Raw genomic sequence first — 19107 nt, 5'->3', positions numbered from 1 at the left:
GTTTTATATGTATTTGTATTGCTATATGTAGATAAAATCAATTATTTGGTTCGAAATTTGAAAAATTAAATACAAAATGAATATAATTTTTAACATCAACTTGATATAAGATTAAAAATTATAATAATAAATTATGATAAACAATTTGCGCTAACCAAATAATAATGTATAATTATTGAAATAGGGTAAGTAAATACAACACGAACACAACTATTCGAAGCGAATAAAAGGTTAAATGTTCAAAAGCTTTTAACATTTCTTTATAGTATTGAATTTATCTTCCGTATTTATTAATGTAGTTTTTAATTAATAATACACAACAAAAATCTGATTTATTTTATTCAAATTCGTTTAGAATGATATAAAAGCAACAGCACTAACGCCGGTAGAAAGTTTTAAAAAATGTAATTAAACACGTGGTATGTATTATACAACTTGAAAATTTATATTTTGTTGTTAGATTTATTATTCACAACATACATCATTCATATAAGATTTATATTATTGTTTTTTAACATTATTATAAATTAGTTTAAATAAATTTTGGGCAATTTATCCTTCCTTTTCCATAACGTCATGATAAGTTATCATAAAGTTTACGACGTAATTTCATAAAAAGATACATATATCTTCAGATTCCACAAATTTCTTTTCACCCGCTTAATTAATTTACACTTTTTCATAACACGATCACATTTTCGATGGTATTTAATTACTTAGTGCATCAAAATGGTAAGTATCATGGCAAACAATTATGTTTATAAAAAAAGAGAAAAGGAAAAGAAAGATTTTGTGATGTTTGGAAGATTAAATGTTTTAGATATTTTATTACAATGATGAAGTAGTTTTTAATGAACTGTAATGAGTTAATTTAATAATTTAAAAGTAAACATAATTTTATATATATATTTTTTCTAGGAGAGTTTAAGGAGAAGTTTCAAACCACCAAAGATGTTGCTAAGACTGTATTCTCTCGTTATTTTAATATTAGATCTTGTGACACTTTTATTTGGAATATTTTTTGCTATCTTAATTGCATTATATAGAATATTTAGACCTCCTCCTTTAAAAAATCTCTATGGAGAAGTCGCAATGGTAATAAAATTCTATACCCTTGTTTGTGAAGAGTTATTAGGTATCAAACATTTACATTTTAGGTTGTATTTTAGGTTGTCGGAGCTGGTCGAGGCATAGGTAGGGAATTAGCAATTCATTTGTGTCAACTTGGTGTTAATGTTGCATGTGTCGACATTAACAGTGAAAATTGTGATACTACTGTACACTTAGCATCTAAATCAGTAGGAGTTGCTAAAATGTATATTTGTAATATAACAGATAAGGATGAAGTAAGCATAACATTTATAAAATATATATTTATATCATTTAATAAGTATTATACATTGATTTAATTGTAAATAAAATATGATAGGTAGCTCGTATAGTGAATATTATTAAATCAGAGTTAGGTGAAGTTACAATGCTTTTCCATTGCTGCAGTATACCAAGTCCTAGAGCATTACTTCAAGATCCACCTGAAATAAGGCATACAATTGATTTGACGATTCTAAGTCATTTTTGGGTAAGTATCTTTAGAATGATACATAGCTTATTGCAGTAGTTATACATTTTTGTATTACATTTTTGTTTTCAGTTATTGGATACAGTTTTACCATGCATGGAACGGGCTGGAAAAGGGCACATAGTGGTTCTATCATCTGTGGCTGGCCTTTCTGGTACTGCCACAGGAGGAAACAGAGTTTCTTTGTCCACTGCACAATTTGCAGTTCAAGGATTAGCTGAATCATTACATACTGAATTAAGACATTTGAATAGTAACATAATAATTACTTTAGTTCACGTTTATCCATTTATTGTAGGCGCAGAAATAGCAAAAGATATTCGTTTTAGGTAAGCAATCAAATGATGATGTTTGATTTTATTGAAAATTTATTTTTCACAATTCTTCCAGAATACCAAGTTACTTTGGTACAATGCCCGCCACAGACGCAGCTGAACAAATTTTAGATGGAGTTCGCCGAAATTATGCAGAATTCAGCGTGCCTGGATATTTACTTTACTTAGGTCATATTCTTAGGTAAATTGAAGGTTAATATTACCAAGTCTATAAAGTTTTATTAATAATTAATATTTTACACTTGTAGAATACTTCCAAAGAAGGCATCATTTATGTTGCGTGACTTGCTAGACACTGGTGTCGATTTTGGATGATATTTAATTTTCCTAATCAAATGTGAGAATTTATTTTTATTATGTTAATAAGATTTTATAATGACAACAAAAGAACTTTAATGTACTGAAAAACGAATATTTTATTTAATTTCGTATATGTATAATTTGATCTTTGAAGTATTTTTCACCAACAGACCAATGTTTGTAGTTCATTTTATCATTGTGGTATAAAATTTCATATATATTTTTACTTATATACGTTTTTGTACATTCTAACATTTATATAAAACGAAATACTCTAGTTTATTAATAAATAATCACATGGGCTGCGCATAAAATATTTTATGACACAACTGAAATATCAATTAGCAGTTAAAATAGATTTTATACTTACGTTTCATGTATGATACATACACACGTGATATAAGTATTAAATATTTAATAAACTGAATAAGTACTAATAGGCACTAAGTAATTACTACACAAATACTATTCACAATGCAAAAATAACCTATGTACACAGCGTCAATCTTATGACGATTTAATAGCAAAATATCTGGATGTACAGAAGACTATACTTCATTTCCTAATGTTGTACATAATACACATATATATACACTAATTTGTAACTATGTATTATCTTCCGAACGTCTTGTCTACTATTGTTATGTGCATATTTCGTAAAGAAAAAGAGAAAAACACTCAGGTGTTAATAATAAATAAATACAAATCCGCAACTATTAATAGTAACATTGTTTGACTTTTCACGAAAACGAAAGTAACGAAAATTTCACTCAGTCTGTTTTGTAGAATCGGAAATACATTTATCATAATCTAAATAAAAATATACTATGTATTGAAGATAATGCATGTATACAGTTATATGCAAAGTTCTATTTACAAAATAGAACTAAATACGAGTTTGTCATACCTATAAAAGTAATTGAATTTTCAATGAATTTTGAGAAAGAAATATTTACATTTCATGTTTGATTTGATAAATACGTGAATCTAGCGTTTCAAATTACTGGATATTTCAGATATGACTGGACATAAAAAAATAATTTGTAATTTACAAGGTAAATTCATTAAAGTTGGGACAATCTGTTGATGATGATTCAAATCCCAACACTGGAATGAGTTTATGCTAGTCTAAACCAGGCGGAGCTGGTTCTGAAATATCAGTTTCCATAGTATCTGGTTTTTGTTCGATCGGATAATCACCGGGTGGTGCCTGCAAGAAATTCAAGGAAGAACTATTTGGATCAGTTCATATATTTATTTTTTCTTATAATAATATAAAAATCAACTCTTTATATACAAGTAGTTTTACTCACAATATCAAATTCATCATGTATGTCGCAAGGTGATTTACCCTGAATAACATCCATTATTGATTGCGGAATGTGCGCTTTCTGAAATATCACATCATTTCCGTATTAAATTTTTTGCATTCTTAGTAAAATATAAAACATAGAATAAGCATTACGGCATCAATAAAGTATATTGCAGGAAATATACCTGATTTTCGGCAAAGGCTTCGACATGCGCTAATAATGGTGCTCGTAAGTTACTCGCCATTTTTAACGCTTCGGCCAATTGTGCTGGAGGAAGTTGTAAAATAACTGCAAAACTTTGTGGTTGCGTACGTTCACAACATTTTACAAAACCCTCCCATACTTTTGGCTGTTTCCAAACTTGTTTGAGAATTAATCGTTGAAGTATATTCATAACGAATCCACTTAACCTAGGATATAATGCTAAACTTTGTATCACTGTACGCATGAGTAATGTAGGAAGAGGGGTCATCTCCATAAGATGTTGCATTACAACAGCTACAGTTTCTTGTGTATATATTTGTTTTTCCGCAAAACATAGGGATGTAGCTGTAAATTGGTATTAATAAATATAAATTTTGAATGAATAATTGAAAAAAAATCATTTTAAAACAAATAAAGAAATTTTATATGTCATACCTTTTATAACTGTTTTCAATTCTGCTTTGCTTGGATCTATATTATGCAAAGCTATTAACAATTCAGCAGGTGTAATAGGAGATGTATGAGGTACACCACTTTCATTATTATGAGTGCCTAACAATCTATTGAATACCTGTAAAAGGAGGATCATTGTAATATATGATACAAAATTTTATTTTAAATTTAGGTAATATTATTTCATATCGTTTACCTCTTTAACAACAATAGGATTTAATTTTATGAGTTTTGGAAGAGCAGCTATAACTTCTTTCTTTGTTAAACCATTTAGAACTGGTATTAAGAATCGAACATCTGAAACTCTGGTCTGATAAAGTTCTCGTACTCTTGCTACTAATTCTACACTCGGTGCAGCTGAAAAGAAAAGAGATGTTAAATATTGTAATAGTTCTTAAAAAACTGTATATGATTAAATGTGGAAACATATATACATTTTTCTGTAAGGATATGAATAATTCTTGTAACTAGTGTTTCAGCGCCTTTAGGACAATTTTCAACTAATGACAATAATTGTGGACTCCCCATTCCTAAAGATCTTACAGGTCCTTCTACTAGTCGAAGAACCATACGTTTTACATCTGCACCCATCGATGTATAAACTCTAGCCAATCTAGAAAACCAGTATTAATAGAAATTTGCATTTAACATATGCATTTATTAAGAAAAGAACTTACTCATGAATTAAATCTTGATGTTCACTTAACAGAGCAAGATATAATCCAAGACAAGCTCTTGTAGTTGACTCAGTCCACTGAGTTTCTACTTGCGGTCTACCTCGATCTTGTCCGAAGACGATCTCAGGTGGTGTATGTAGCCGTAAGAAACCTAAATAGAGAACTGCATACTCTTCTATGAGTTTACTTAATTCAGGACGACTATATAGTTGACAAACTAACTGTATAGCGGCTTCCCTTATCTATTTATGAACAGAAAATTAAGATACTTAATACGCACATATATACTAAGAACTACTGCCATGGAACGGCGGGGATTCGGGAGGATGAAGAGCGAAAGGGTTCTAAAGTGATGTACATATCATATTTGGATTACAAGATTAAATAATTATAACTTACCGTATTGTTTTCATGGCCAGTATGACATAACAATACGTTTAGGAAAACTAATTGTTTTGTTGGTCTACGAATAACCATTTCTTTTAATAATTGTAACGGCATCAGTCCTCTTGTTTCATCAGAAGACACCATTTTCAAAGCCTCAACTGCATCTTCGGTGATTAATGGAGCTTCCAAGTATAGCCTTTTTAAAATTCACATACAGCTAACATTACATATTCTGCTATTAAATGCTTTATTGATATCACTTACCTATATAGTAATGTGTCACGATCTTTGCCTTGAACTAAATCTATTGCAGATACTAAAGTACATAATAAAAAATTGTAAGCCTGATGCGGAGCTTCTTGGGGCTTTGTACATAATGTAGTTCGTCTTTGGAAACCCTGAAGTAATGCATATTCTTCATACAACCAACCTAAAGCTAAATCTAAACGATTTCTCATATCGTCAGTAATATAACGTAATACTGCTTCTTTAATATATGGATTAAATGTTGCTGCTAGAGTAGTTAAAATTTTTGATCTAAAGAGAAATAACAAGAAATATTTTGTTTCACTTTAGGATATTTTTAAATAAATAAATAATTCATAAACTGATGTACCTTATGGCTGCTACACCACCAAATACAGCTGTCTTCTCAGAAAGTAAAATTCGATTCACAGCCATCAGTAACATTCTTTCTTTAATTTCTTTTGACAATGGTTTTGTAACTTCAGATAATTTCAAGGCTTTTAAACGAGTTCTTGCCTTCGCAAGCGATTTTTCATGTGCTTCCAGAGATGCCTTTGCTTCTTTTTCTTTTTCCCTATCTTTTTCACGTTTCCGCTCTCGTTTTGCTTCCGCTACGCTAATGGTTGGATTTTTTACTAAATCTTCCATCACAGCATCTTCATCCTTTGCATCCTTTTTTTTCTTTGTTTTAGCTTGCCTTATTTGTGTCGCTAGTAATTTAGCAATCGTTTGTCGTTGAATATTTATATCGGTCGTTGAAGAAGGCTGATATTCTCTTTGAAAAATCGTTGTCATTGTGTCTGGGACCCACGCCTGTTAATCAAATGCGTTTGATACAAAAAAATGAAAATATTAAAAATCCCAACTAGTTTTATACAAAAATATATTTACCATGCTATCCATTACTAAATCTGTAACAATGTCTACACTTAATCTTTCAGCAATAAAACTTTCTGAAAGTTCAACCAGTTCTGGTACTTTTGAGCTGGGTACTAAACTAGCCACAATTTCTGATTCATCTGGTATTAAAGAAGTTTCAATTTTAACACGCTTTGCAGCGGAAGACGCTGCTGCTTCCTAGAAAATCATATATATTTCAAATGTAGAAGTGATCGTTAATATATATCAATTAAAGCTGATTGTATATTTACTTGTTGTCGTTTCTTCATACGTCGAATATCTTCTGGTTTTGGATAAGCTTTAAGAATTTCTTGTTCTTTTGCTCCCAATTGAGTCAGTTGTTTAGCTATTGTGGATGCAAATTCTATGCTAGCTGGGTGCTTCATCAGTCCTAATAGAGTTAATTTTAATTGTTTTTGAACACTGGTTACTTGAGAATCAGATAATGTGGGTGGTAAATCATGTTGTAACCTTTGCAAAGCTGTAAATATTGATGTCTTTTATTTATAAATTTAGTATAATTAAATTACATTACTGAATATTTTACGTACCTTGTATTACACCAGGCATAAACTGAGGTCTTGTTTTAGCAATCAATGCTAAAGATCCCATGCATGTCATCAAATTAACGCTACTAACGTGTGGAGATCCATGAAATTTGATTAATAAGTCCATTACATCATTAGCTTCTTCCTCTAATTTGCGCCTGCGTGCTATTTTTAATGTTAATGGAATATCTTCTAAAGAAAAATCATCCGACTTTTTTGGTATATCTGGGTCAGGGTATGTTTGTATCAAAACAACACCTTCAAGAAATTTCACAGCTTGTGTTCTAATCCTGAATAGATAAAAAGGAGAGAAATTAACATTTAACAAATATATATAAATGTACAACTTAAAGACTCTTTTTACCCATCATTGTCACTGTCAATCATATTTATAATTTGAATTTTGAGAGCACTAAGTTGATTCCATGCAACTTCCATTTCTGGCGTAACTGTAATGGCGCTAGATATCCATTTCAATGCAGCTCTTAATATTCTGCCACTAGCTCTAAGAGCTCTTTTAGCAACAGCTGATGATTCATCAGAAACTAGTCTTAAAAGTACCTGAACTACACGTGGAATTACCTCAGGTTGTTTTACACTGCAAATCAAGTATGATTATTTTATTAATGTGTGTGATGAAAGTAATATCACAACGCAATACATTATAAGTTCTATTAATGATCATTACCCAGCCTCTTCTATGAAACCTGTAACTGTCTTCCTAACTTCTGCATTCCTATCTAAGGAAAACTGTAATGCTTCATCCAAATATAATGGAAGTAATTGTGGCTCCTTGTTTATTAATATTTCCTGAACTTTACATAAATTTGCAACTTTTATATCTTCCCCTGGGTTTAGTGAAGCCTCATTTAACCATTCAACTATCTGTAAAATATAATCTAAATCAAAATACCGATTTTTGTTCGTATAGTAAAGACAATTGAAATTTTATAACTAGGAATTTTTCGGATTCTTCTAATTGAAATTTTTTTTAAATAATCGTCATAATTAATTGTTTAGTCACCGTCATAAATATACACGCATATGTATATACTGTAAATGCTTATTTTGTATCATAAAATGTATCTGGGAAACGATAATTTGAGAGGTTAATACACTGACCAAATCGCCTGGTCCTTTTTCCGGCTCTGTTCTTCTATGTATTCGAGGATCCATTATATTTAATAATAAATCATAAAACGCTAAATACAAGCAATGATTATTAAAAAAATGAGCTGTTGGAAAATAATTGTCCCAAGTTTCGATATGTTAGTTTATATGCGTTTCTTTTGTAGATTTCCCCCCACTTAAGACAGATAGTGTCTAATAATTTCAGCAAAGAATCTATATTTTTTTAAAAATAATTTTTTCGAATATTATGTTTAAATTTTAGTTAATGAACAATAAAAGCTGTCCTAATATTGAACGAAATCGTTTGCGTTGCCATCTTGGCATTTTTCCTTGACCGCTCAGCGCTATAATCGTCTCATGTTAACGAAGCGGGAATTTTAAGGTTTTATTATGTTCTTTATTAATTTTTCTACTAGGTACAATAGGTAATATATCTTGCACATTAAATTTTAAGTACAATGTATTAATTTAATGTATATTTTTAAAAGCGTAATTTTATATGTAAGATTAACAAAGAAAATATTGTATAATAAAGTCATTATTTCATTTCACATAAATTGTATTTTCATATATACACGTATAATAAGGGAAACTTTTAGATGGATTGTCTAAACAAAATCTTAAACATTTAACATTTTAATTTGTCCCATAACTCATAAAGTCTGGTATCACTTTTAGCATAAAAATAAATAGGTTTAAAAGTTATCAATATATTCGCTTGCAGTAGCAAAGGTCAAGTAGATTTAATCAGTACATATATACTTCGTCTAATTCCACAAATATTAGTGGAAAAATTGTTTGGATTAACCGAAAGATATAGCTCGTTATTGAATCATAAATACTGTTTGTACGTATGCTAATCGCTCAAAGTTAATCTATCATCTGCCGAGTAAGGAAACGTAAAGTAACGTTGTGCATTCACACTATTAAGTGACATGATTTCAAGTTTTTATGAAAAAATTGTTGGTACGTCTTCTACAGTGGAGTCAAACCAGCAGAAAATTCTTTGTATTGGATTAACTTGTTTGGATATTGTACAAACGTGCAAACAATATCCCGCAGAAGATTCTGATCAAAGGTAAGAGATATTTCTATACGCGATTGCGCAGTGTTATTCGTTCATTGCTTACGTCGATCAGCTGATATTGACAAAGATATAAACAACGTATAATTATCATTTTTAACTGATATGTATATACATATATATATATATATATATATATATATATAATAACTTTGTACGATATTTATAATGAATAAAAATATATTTTTAATACTTGTTATGCTACTGAGACTAGAATTTATTGTTCTAATGTGATTTACAGATCTGTAGAATGTCGATGGCAAAGAGGAGGTAATGCATCTAATACTTGTACGGTTCTTTCTCAATTAGGGAGCCCGTGTGAATTTTTTGGTACTTTAAGTGCTGAAGAACATTTAAGTTTTTTGCAAAATGATATGCGGAGTTACAATATCGACTTTTCTCATTGTCCTATGGTAGAAGGTATAGGGTGTCCAATATCTACTGTTATGCTAAGTTTAAGCTCAGGGTCTCGTACAATTTTACATCATAATCCAAATCTGCCAGAGCTAACATTGAAGAATTTTGAGCAACTACATTTAGAAGATTACAGTTGGATTCATTTTGAAGGTAGAAACTTGAATGAAGTACTATCTATGATGCAGTGTGTGGAAAATTATAATAACATGTTGAATTATAGTGAAGATAGCAATAGTAAAGAAATTGCTTCTAGTCAAGTGCCAATTACTGTTAGTGTAGAATTAGAAACTCCAAAACAAGAATTATTAGATTTACTACCTTATGTCGATGTAGCATTTATCTCTAAAGATTTTGCCCAAAGTAGAGGACATGATAATATGAGTGAAACATTGAAGGATATTAGCGGAGATGCTAAATCTGGGTATGAATCCATATAAAAAAATACTTTGAATTTATGGATGAAAAATTGATGTATTATGAAATTCCTTTTTTTTCTAGGGCAACTCTTATATGTGCTTGGGCTGACAGAGGCGCTATGGCAAGAACTCCAGATAATATTACAGTACAATCTCCTGCATTTCCACCACAGAAGGTTGTGGATACCTTAGGTGCTGGAGACACCTTTAATGCTGCTGTGTTACATTATTTAAATAAAGCAAAACTGGAATTCATTAGAAAAAAAAAGTTAGAATCATGCAAAACGAATAGTGCCTTACAGAAAGATGTAAAAATCAAACGTAATATTAAAATGAATTATAATATTGAAAGCTTAGAATGTAGCCATACAGAATTTATTACACAAAATGTCCTGCAAGCAGCTGTAACTTTTGCTTGCCAAGTAGCTGGTGCTAAAGTTGGTTTGAGAGGATATAATAAGTTAGATAAAATTTTTAAGGATGCATCAAAAAGTTAATTTGTAAAGCATTGTATTGAGTTACATTATATATAGATATTTTATAGAACAGACTGCATAATTGGTTATAATTTGTAGCATAGTTATTTTATTTGCTTACATATTTATTAACAATTATTTTTTAGTACATATATACATACATTACATGTTTCTTATGTAAATATTAAAAAACATCTTACTTACATTTTACTTATTACACGAGTTATTATTACCTCTATAATTAAATCTTTACAAATTACTAACGATAAATAATAAAAATTATATCTATATTTAATAATAAAGGAATTACAGATACACAGAAAGTTTATGAATTTACAAGAAGTAATTGAAGGTGATAATTATTATAAAATTAGCAAAAAATATTATTATGTATTGTAAAATAAACATTTTCGTACATAACCTATTACAAAAATATTAAATATTCGTTAACATTCTGCATTTAAACCAGCATCTAGAAAGTCTTTTACGCGTTCTATGCATGTAAATGGTAGACACCTAAAATTGGGAGAAATGTTATCAAATGATGAGAAATTTGTAAAATATATATATATATGTCGGATCACGATTCGAATTTTGGGCGCGCGACGACTCTTCATGTGGACTAGCCATCGTTTCACAAAGCCGAGATTTTATTTACACATATATATAGATCTATCACTAAGCTTAACAAATAATAAGTACAACTAATAATAAGACTAACAAACACTAAGCCTAATGAATAATACGATCTACGAATAATTAAATTAAATAATACTATTAGCAATGTTTGAGTTCAAACGAATCCACGGTCACCGGGATAACTCCTTACTAAGCGAAACTAACTTAGACGCAAATGCGATCGTCGAAAATGCTCGATGTATCACTCTCCAAGGCAATCGCAAGAATGCCAGCCTCGTGGAGATTTTTCTCCCTGTACGATTGCATTTCGTTTTCTATACCCGTTTGGAAGCATCGAGAAGGTTCCAAACGCCATTGCTAGGCACACTCGTTGGAAGCATCGAGAAAGTTCCAAACGCCGTTGCAGTTTCTGCCTGGAGTTTTGATTACTAATACAATGTATGTCCCATTGCATCGGCACCTCCGAGGCAACATCACACGTGGCTAGGCCCGCTCTCGAGGCCGCATGCCGCCACAACCACATTTCTCGGAAAACACAAACACTCCAGACCCCCGTTAGATAAAACATCCATCCCGTGACCGTGGCTACGTTCAGCGACCGATTGTCACCTCGAACCCAATCTCGCTTATTACAAATCTTAAGCAATTACAACTATAATAAAATCTAGGCTAAGGTACTAGAGGATGTTCCCAAAATTTCCAAGGAAAGGCTTCGGCTTTCCTTTCATCTTCGACATATATATATATATATATATATATATATACATATTACAAATCATATGTATGTATGTATAATTACACACCTCAAAATAATGTTAACATAACGCCAATATGCGGGAATAGAAATCTCTTTGGTGTTTTGCCGTTGCGCTTTAACTATTACATCAACTGCCTGTTTTGTTGAAACCAAAGACAGTAGGTTTTTGAACCTAATTAGAACAAGTTATATAAGTATTCTTTGTTATGTATATGATATAATTTAGATGACAATTATTTCTTCACATTTCGTGAACAATGTATTCATTTTATTACATGACTTCCTATGCCTCTAAGCCAATTATCAAATTTACATGTAAATATATATGAACAATATTACTCAATGATGCTATAAAATATAAAAAATATAAAATATAAAAAAAATTTGTCCAATTATATAATAAATATTTACTAATAATTTTGCATTATCTATCACTTGAACTAACGTTATACAAAATATTTTACCTGTAACATGGGTTTTTGCAAAGTCCTGTATTGACCATATACGGATAAACTGTTGTGAATTTTATATTTAGTGGCTTTTCCTTATTCATCGATCGTAACTCTTCGTACAATGCTTCCATCAACCCTAGAAAATCATCATCAAAAGAAAGTAGTAACGTAAAATATTTAAATAAAAGTAATAATATGGACATCAGTTTTACCTCTTACTGCAAACTTTGAAGCGCAGTAAGGAACTATATTGCATTGGCCGAAAATACCAGCTATCGATGAAAGAGCAACAATATGACCGTAATTTCTTTGAATCATGCTAGGTAAGAAAGCTTGGAAAATCTATGCAGACAAATTATTTAATTCACGAGTGCAATAGGGGAGGAACCTTTTTATAAAAAAAAGTGTAAAATAAATTACCCAAAAATGTGCTAGTACATTGATATCGAATATTCGCTTAATTTGCTCGGGTGTATGATTCATTAAAGTTAAACAAGGCATTATACCAGCATTGTTAATTAAAATTGTCACATCTCCTACTTCCTCTTTTACTTTTTTAGCTACTTTAAGCACTTCTTCTCTGTTCGATACGTCGCATCTATGGATTATAAAAAAATACGAATTTTATATCGGAAAATATGTCATAAGATTTCTACATACTTGTAACCGTAAGCTTTTAATGTGCCGTTTTGGTTTATTTCATTTACTGTTTCCTTGTTTCCTTCTTCATTTACATCCAAACAGACAACGATTGCTCCTAATGATGCATATCTTAATGCTAATTCTTTACCAATACCATGTCCAGTACCTGTAATCTATACAAGATACTTGCTCGACAAGTGCTATTCAAATTATTTATATGAAATTAAACAACCGTCAATAATCGTATAATGGCAAGATGATGGAGATATAGTCGATGCAAATTATAAAGGAACGAATTGTAGAAAATTTTCGCCAGAAGTCGGATATTAATTAATCGGATATTAATATCTAAAATGATTATTTGGAAAATTGTAAATATTTGGGATAATAATTAGTTTGTAAAATACCAATACAATTTCGCCAATTACGCTTTTCTCTTCGACTGGTATACATAATCTGTATATTCCTAAGACAATGTCATAAAGCATTTTCAGCAGAAGCAGCAATGTATCCAATAGAACTAAAACGGCCTCCCACACCTGGACCATAATTCCTTTAAATAATTTCCTGTAAAAAATGAATTAATAAGCAAAGACAATATATCAGATTAAGAACTGTACAGTTTAAATTTTGCAATCAAATTCTCCGCCAAAATGTTTGTCGAACGTGGTAGCGTACGAGTACGTAACACACAAGAATATAAGACAAGGATAACATGCGAACTGAGCGCGGTTCGTGGTTATACGAGACGTATGTATACCGACACGTATCCATTTTCCTTAAGGCTAATTTGAGATCTCTGAACACGCGGCTGACCTTCTGGAAATTAGGTAATTTTGAATCGTAAGAGTCAAAGTAAGCGGAGATTATCACTAGAAATCCCAAGTTCTTCCATGATTATGAATATGAGCGAAAAATCAAGAAAGCTATTTAGGAATAGTAAGAGCAGTACTCGGTTTGGCATTTGGATCGACATATCTCATATAAATCATAAATTTAATTTATTTTCTGCCTTTATTGTCTTGTTTCTGTTGTTACTTGTCACCGTTCCATCTCTTATTGCTTTCTGTATTTACTGCCCTCTGATTGTGGTGATGTAAGAAACTTAACAAAAATTTGATATTAAGCGAAACGAACCTGCCTTTATAGAAAAACAGACATTGACTCACCCGCTTAAACTATTTATATCTGGGAAGAACAAACAAAAAATTAAATTTCTTTTTATGTGTTTTCGTTCTAGGCTCCATGTATATGAGCGATTTCTAGCTCCTCGATATCGCTGCAATCGTATGTCTTCCTTTGTTGTTCTTAACTGGGAAAACAAAGAAAGATATACGATCGCGGCAATATCGCGCGGCAGGAGTCGCTCGTTTGCAACAAAAGCATTTTAGAGCGCCTTGTATTGTTATCATAGAGATATAAAGATAGAGTGCGGGAGTCATATGTTACCGTGTAAATGGATACGATACGAGAACAGGAAAGAGATCGCTGTATAGAAACTTCTTGCGTTCTTTTATAATAACGCATACGTATTCGCGCAGTAAATTTGTAAGTGTAAGACTGATCAACAAACAACATTAATGCGCATACTAGATTAAACAAGAACAGAAGATCTATGCAGCGTTCTCGTCCTGTTTTCATATTGCATCCAGTTATATCTGTATGGTTACTATAGTAAGTTTTATTGTTCAATGGATTTGGTTTGCCTTGGGTTTGGGAATAATTACTCGATACAAATCAATTGAAATAAGAAAATGAGTGACAATATAAAATTATAGTAATTACAGTGATTAATAACAGAAAGAATAAGCATAAGAATTAATAGCAGAAAGATTATTAACTTGTGATAATTTTCTTCAATATATTAACAACGAAACGATTCTTTCCTGGAAACCATGATGGTCTTAACGAGCTTAATACATTAATGGAGTTAGATGCTCCTAAGATGACGATGGTTTAAAAATAATTTCAAATAATACGAAATTTGACATATGAAATTTACAAACTTTTATTTAAAATTCAGACTAAAAATAGGAGTTTCGTTAATCGGTGGAGAACAACCAACAGAATTTTTAACAACGTAATATCCTTTTGTTTTTTATAAATAAACGTAATATACACAGAGTTTTGATAATCTTCCTAAAGATTAAACTAATTCGTCGCAAAAATAAAAAATGATGAATGAATAAGAATTCGGTTTAACACGATATAAGAAACAACACACGAATAGACACGACGAAATGTCGAAGAATTACTTACCAACGATAATAGCAAACAGTGTTAAGGTTAAAAATAAGTTAAAAGTAAAAAGCAAGTTAAAGTAAAGTCCGGCTAATTGAAAGAGTGAACTTCTCACGAAGGAAATGTACGAGTTCCTTTAGAAGAGCATTCAACGATGCACTCGTGCGCCGTTCAAATGTTAACTAAGCTAAACTGCCTGGGTACAGTGCTTTCCTATCAATAACATCGGGAATCTTTGCATCACTGTGGACTGGCTCTCGTGATTGGCTATAGGATAATCTCAAATATCGGACACAATATCAGTTGGTAACGTGGGTAGTCGTGTGTAGAATACGGTCCGATGATGCGTCATTATATTGAAGTAGTTAGTCGTGTAATAAGGTTACATGTTAGAATAGTATTACATGCCAGGAATAGAGCATTAAAATAATAAAGTAAGCGCTAAATTAAGTAATTTTATATTTCCTACATACGATATAAATAATTTTCGATGTTTATATCTTTCGTATAGAAATGTTCGAAACGTATGTTTCGTTTAAATGTACATATCATTGATAGGAAAGAATATCTTGATTCCTACGTTTATGATCGCTCAGTGGATAAAAGTTATTGGAGAAAAAAGATATAGAGAGAAAACGCTACAAGAATCGCTTCCGTTGTAGATTCGAGAGAACTGTTTTAGTAATGGATGTAATGAGATGTATAGAAATACGTGTCGTTCGTGTAGCAACACATCTTTTTCCAAACGATCAGTTCGAGGAAATGAATTACTCGAGATCATGTGCATGAGATTTCTTCTTTAATTAGTTTTATTTTCATCATTTTTAGTAGTATATGTTGTGGCACTAAGGATGCTTACTTGAGATCATCAAAATACTGGCAGGGAAAGGTGTCGTCGTCACGATGACCCATGCCTGATAAGTTTTACCAAAGCACAATGATCTCAGTGTGGAAAAAGATGCGATCGTAATATTCGCTGTTGTAGATGTCAACAATATGTCTCATAAAAAGTCGCAAAGGCTGTCTAAAAAGAATTGAAAAATAAACAGTAATTGTCGATATTGTTTATTTTGCGTTTGTTTTTTTTTGTTCACTTTTCTTATTCTCTATCTTCATAGAGAAATATTATCAACATAAAAATATATGTCATTACAATTTTACTATTTTTTCAAATAAAGTTTAAATATTTATAAAAAGATGACGCACGTGCACATACAGTAAAGATGTACCAACTAGGGCTTTGGCGGACTAATCCATTAATCGGCTTTCATTTCGTTTTAAACACTGCTACAAAATACATCAAATTTATAATTGTTTAATATCACGAACGCAAAGAGAATATTTTCATCATTGTTTGTTATATTTATTTTATTACGTTTTGTTCCTTCGTTTTAAAGTTTTAAAACTTTAAAGTTTTTTATTACGATAAAATTAAAAAAATAATAACCAGTTCTTAATTAATTGGAACTTATTTAATTTATTTCAATAAATACTAATTATTACTTGTTATATTTTATAATGTAATAATTATATTACATTCAAGTATGTACCTATAAATAAGTATACTGTGTTACTATATATTAAAAAATATTAAAATTATACTAATGGTAGTAAAGAAAGGACATTCTATTTTTATTTCTATACTTCATCAAGTTATTAATACATAAAAATTGAATGCCGATCATTCGACGTCTTTCGCCTATTAGTTGCCGATTAATCACCGACTATAAAAGTGGCCGGATAGTCGACCGCTAGTCGGTACATCTCTAGAGTACACCAAGGTATGTTAGAACGAATGGAATTGGTTCTCGAATCACGTTTGTTATAGCGCAGGTGAGGTGCAGCTCTGTATCTGTACAGAGGCTATAGCATCTATTCGCTGTGGCGTACATTGAAACATATGTATTTAGGAGTAATGTATTTAGGCCTATAATTAAAAGCAAAGTTATCACTTGTACAACGGTTTAAACACTGGAAAAATGTAATATGAACTACAAAGTAAGTGGTAAAGATAACATAAAATTTATTTATTTAGTAGGTATCATAAAATAATGATTGATGTTAGCCCAGCCGTCTTTAACTCCTATCTTTTCGTGAACAAATATGGTTCATTGACTGATACGATACTTGTTCATCCTGGGTCACGGTTGTTTATATGTGTGCTATTCACGAGTTTTTAGGCTGTTTACAGAAAGAGAGATAAGCACAGATTCGTATCATCAGTTAATATTTACTCTTTATCATTGCAAGAAAGACGGAGTGAGAAAATCGGCGGAGCGGTCGATATTTCTCTGTGTTCGTTGTAGTATCTTTATACGCTATAGTATTTTAATTTGTTATAAAAATTATTCGCTACAACATTTGTTTATTATAGCACATCTTACTGCACATCGGGGCCCATTAGCTCAGATGGTTAGAGCGTCGTGCTAATAACGCGAAGGTCGTGGGTTCGATCCCCCCATGGGCCAGAATATTTTTTGTCACTTTATTTTTAAGAAAGACAAAGGATAATTTACGAAAATTGAACTATGCAAATGTTTTTGTAGTACTTCTATGCTCTTCTATGCTAACTCTTCTATGCCGAATCATCGGGAATGACTTTTGGTTCATTGACTAATCCTAAGTACATTGCTTTAAATTATTAAGGACGGGGCTATTGACTAAATAAATATAAGATAGGATCATAGAAATATAAACACTGACTGCACGAGTGAGCTGATAAAACGATATAGGAACAGAAATAGAACACTGCATAGAGGCCACTTATGTGTTTGTCTAATGATGTGTATGCACATTCGTACAGTAAATATGTCAGTGTAACACTGTAACATCGACGAACAAGCGGCATCAGAGTTACAGATGGGGTATAGGAATAGACACGATATATAATGCTTTTTCGAATTCTTTATTTTGAGGGTTATCACGGTGATACTACACGGTCGCATGCAGGTCTGAAAACTCCCGTAGTTGGAGTATAAGGTTCTTAGTGATCGGATGATGTTGGTCAATTTGTTCGCAGTAAAGTGCTTCAATCGAAAAGTTAGGATTCGTTGTATAATGCCATCGTGTAAGAATAACCCGAACCCGGTTGTCCCTCTTCTTAATGATCGCGTACTCGACTCGCGGTGAACCGAGTAGCAGGAAGGATGAAATGAAAATAATTTTGTCTTAGATATATAATTATTATGGTTATATTATTATTTTGTATGTACCATAAATGTTATATAACATAAATTTTTTTTTATTATTAAAAACTTCTGCAAACTCTAAAATTATACTATAACTTTGCATTTTCAATACAAAATTTAATAACATTGAAATGTTTCAATCATGAATAATATTTTGGATACGATATTATTTATATATATTATATATAATGTTAATAATTATATAATTTTTTAATGAATTTAAAACAGCCAAAAACAGATTTACTTTCCAATAAATGCATCAAATGTAAAAGTATTAAGTGTATGTGTACATATTTGATTTACAAGTTGTAATTTTGTTATATTTTCATTCAAACAACATTTTTCTGTACCAAATGAAATACTGTATATGTATTTATATTGAGTAAATGATGAAAAATTATGAAAAACAGTTTAGTTTAGTTATTGAGTAAGCTTAATGGTTTGGTTTAGATTCGTTACTTTCAATGCTTTCATTGAAGGATGGTGCTAAATACAAAATCCTAACTTCTCGATCGCAGCGTTCTGTGGTGGCTGATTTTTAAAACAACTCTCGACTACACGATAACTCTTTACATTAAGAATCCTACTGTCCCAACAGGAACTTCCAGACCTGTGTATACGACTGTACTCTATGCTCTATCTTTATGTACCTATGGATGGGATAGGCCTGACATTATATATATATATATCAGAAAGGAAATTTTCTTTCTGTATGCGTATGC

General features: G+C 31.1%; 4 protein-coding genes and 1 non-coding gene across 9 annotated transcripts; 3 read left to right on the top strand and 2 right to left on the bottom strand.

Moving 5' to 3' along the window:
• Nucleotides 1-209: 209 nt before the first annotated feature.
• Nucleotides 210-3508, top strand: LOC117237379 (17-beta-hydroxysteroid dehydrogenase 13-like). Of its 3 annotated transcripts, none has more exons than XM_033501279.1 (8): nt 210-419; nt 919-1095; nt 1170-1346; nt 1430-1579; nt 1652-1908; nt 1970-2095; nt 2163-2251; nt 3231-3508. In XM_033501279.1, exons 2-7 carry the CDS (start codon nt 952-954, stop codon nt 2227-2229), a joined length of 921 nt encoding a protein of 306 aa, XP_033357170.1. In that variant the 5' UTR covers nt 210-419; nt 919-951; the 3' UTR covers nt 2230-2251; nt 3231-3508. The 3 variants fall into 3 exon arrangements, with proteins under 3 accessions (XP_033357170.1, XP_033357171.1, XP_033357169.1); XM_033501278.1 differs by lacking the exon at nt 210-419 and adding an exon at nt 462-732; XM_033501280.1 differs by lacking the exons at nt 210-419; nt 2163-2251 and adding an exon at nt 460-732.
• On the bottom strand, nt 2926-8417 carry LOC117237375 (symplekin). Its single transcript, XM_033501273.1, has 16 exons — nt 8065-8417; nt 7631-7827; nt 7307-7540; nt 6946-7232; nt 6646-6875; nt 6386-6571; nt 5865-6307; nt 5513-5785; nt 5261-5444; nt 4862-5103; nt 4619-4797; nt 4381-4541; nt 4167-4302; nt 3712-4076; nt 3528-3605; nt 2926-3424 (listed from the first exon to the last, which is right to left on the bottom strand). The coding sequence occupies exons 1-16, from the start codon at nt 8116-8118 to the stop codon at nt 3338-3340; spliced, it is 3336 nt and encodes a 1111-aa protein (XP_033357164.1). The 5' UTR covers nt 8119-8417; the 3' UTR covers nt 2926-3337.
• A 359-nt stretch (nt 8418-8776) lies between these two features.
• Nucleotides 8777-10536, top strand: LOC117237372 (ketohexokinase-like). The gene is made up of 3 exons (XM_033501266.1): nt 8777-9151; nt 9399-9995; nt 10073-10536. Exons 1-3 carry the CDS (start codon nt 9009-9011, stop codon nt 10485-10487), a joined length of 1155 nt encoding a protein of 384 aa, XP_033357157.1. The 5' UTR covers nt 8777-9008; the 3' UTR covers nt 10488-10536.
• Nucleotides 10537-10666: 130 nt separating this feature from the next.
• LOC117237373 (short-chain dehydrogenase/reductase family 16C member 6) lies at nt 10667-15386 on the bottom strand. Of its 3 annotated transcripts, none has more exons than XM_033501270.1 (8): nt 15216-15386; nt 13364-13523; nt 12975-13129; nt 12735-12894; nt 12527-12656; nt 12327-12450; nt 11909-12034; nt 10667-10982 (listed from the first exon to the last, which is right to left on the bottom strand). In XM_033501270.1, the coding sequence occupies exons 2-8, from the start codon at nt 13502-13504 to the stop codon at nt 10913-10915; spliced, it is 906 nt and encodes a 301-aa protein (XP_033357161.1). In that variant the 5' UTR covers nt 13505-13523; nt 15216-15386; the 3' UTR covers nt 10667-10912. The 3 variants fall into 3 exon arrangements, with proteins under 3 accessions (XP_033357161.1, XP_033357158.1, XP_033357159.1); XM_033501267.1 differs by having other exon boundaries at nt 12735-12912; nt 15216-15381; XM_033501268.1 differs by lacking the exon at nt 15216-15386 and having other exon boundaries at nt 12735-12912; nt 13364-13537.
• Nucleotides 15387-17591: 2205 nt separating this feature from the next.
• Trnai-aau lies at nt 17592-17665 on the top strand. Its single transcript has one exon. It is a non-coding gene; the product is annotated as a tRNA-Ile (tRNA).
• Nucleotides 17666-19107: the final 1442 nt, after the last annotated feature.

This window comes from Bombus vosnesenskii, unplaced genomic scaffold, assembly GCF_011952255.1.
Source record: "Bombus vosnesenskii isolate JDL3184/JDL3185 unplaced genomic scaffold, Bvos_JDL3184-5_v1.1 scf7180000013370, whole genome shotgun sequence".
In the NCBI taxonomy this organism is placed as follows: domain Eukaryota; kingdom Metazoa; phylum Arthropoda; class Insecta; order Hymenoptera; family Apidae; genus Bombus; species Bombus vosnesenskii.
Note: the sequence above shows the minus strand (reverse complement) of the source record. Positions and strands in the feature narration are given on the sequence as shown.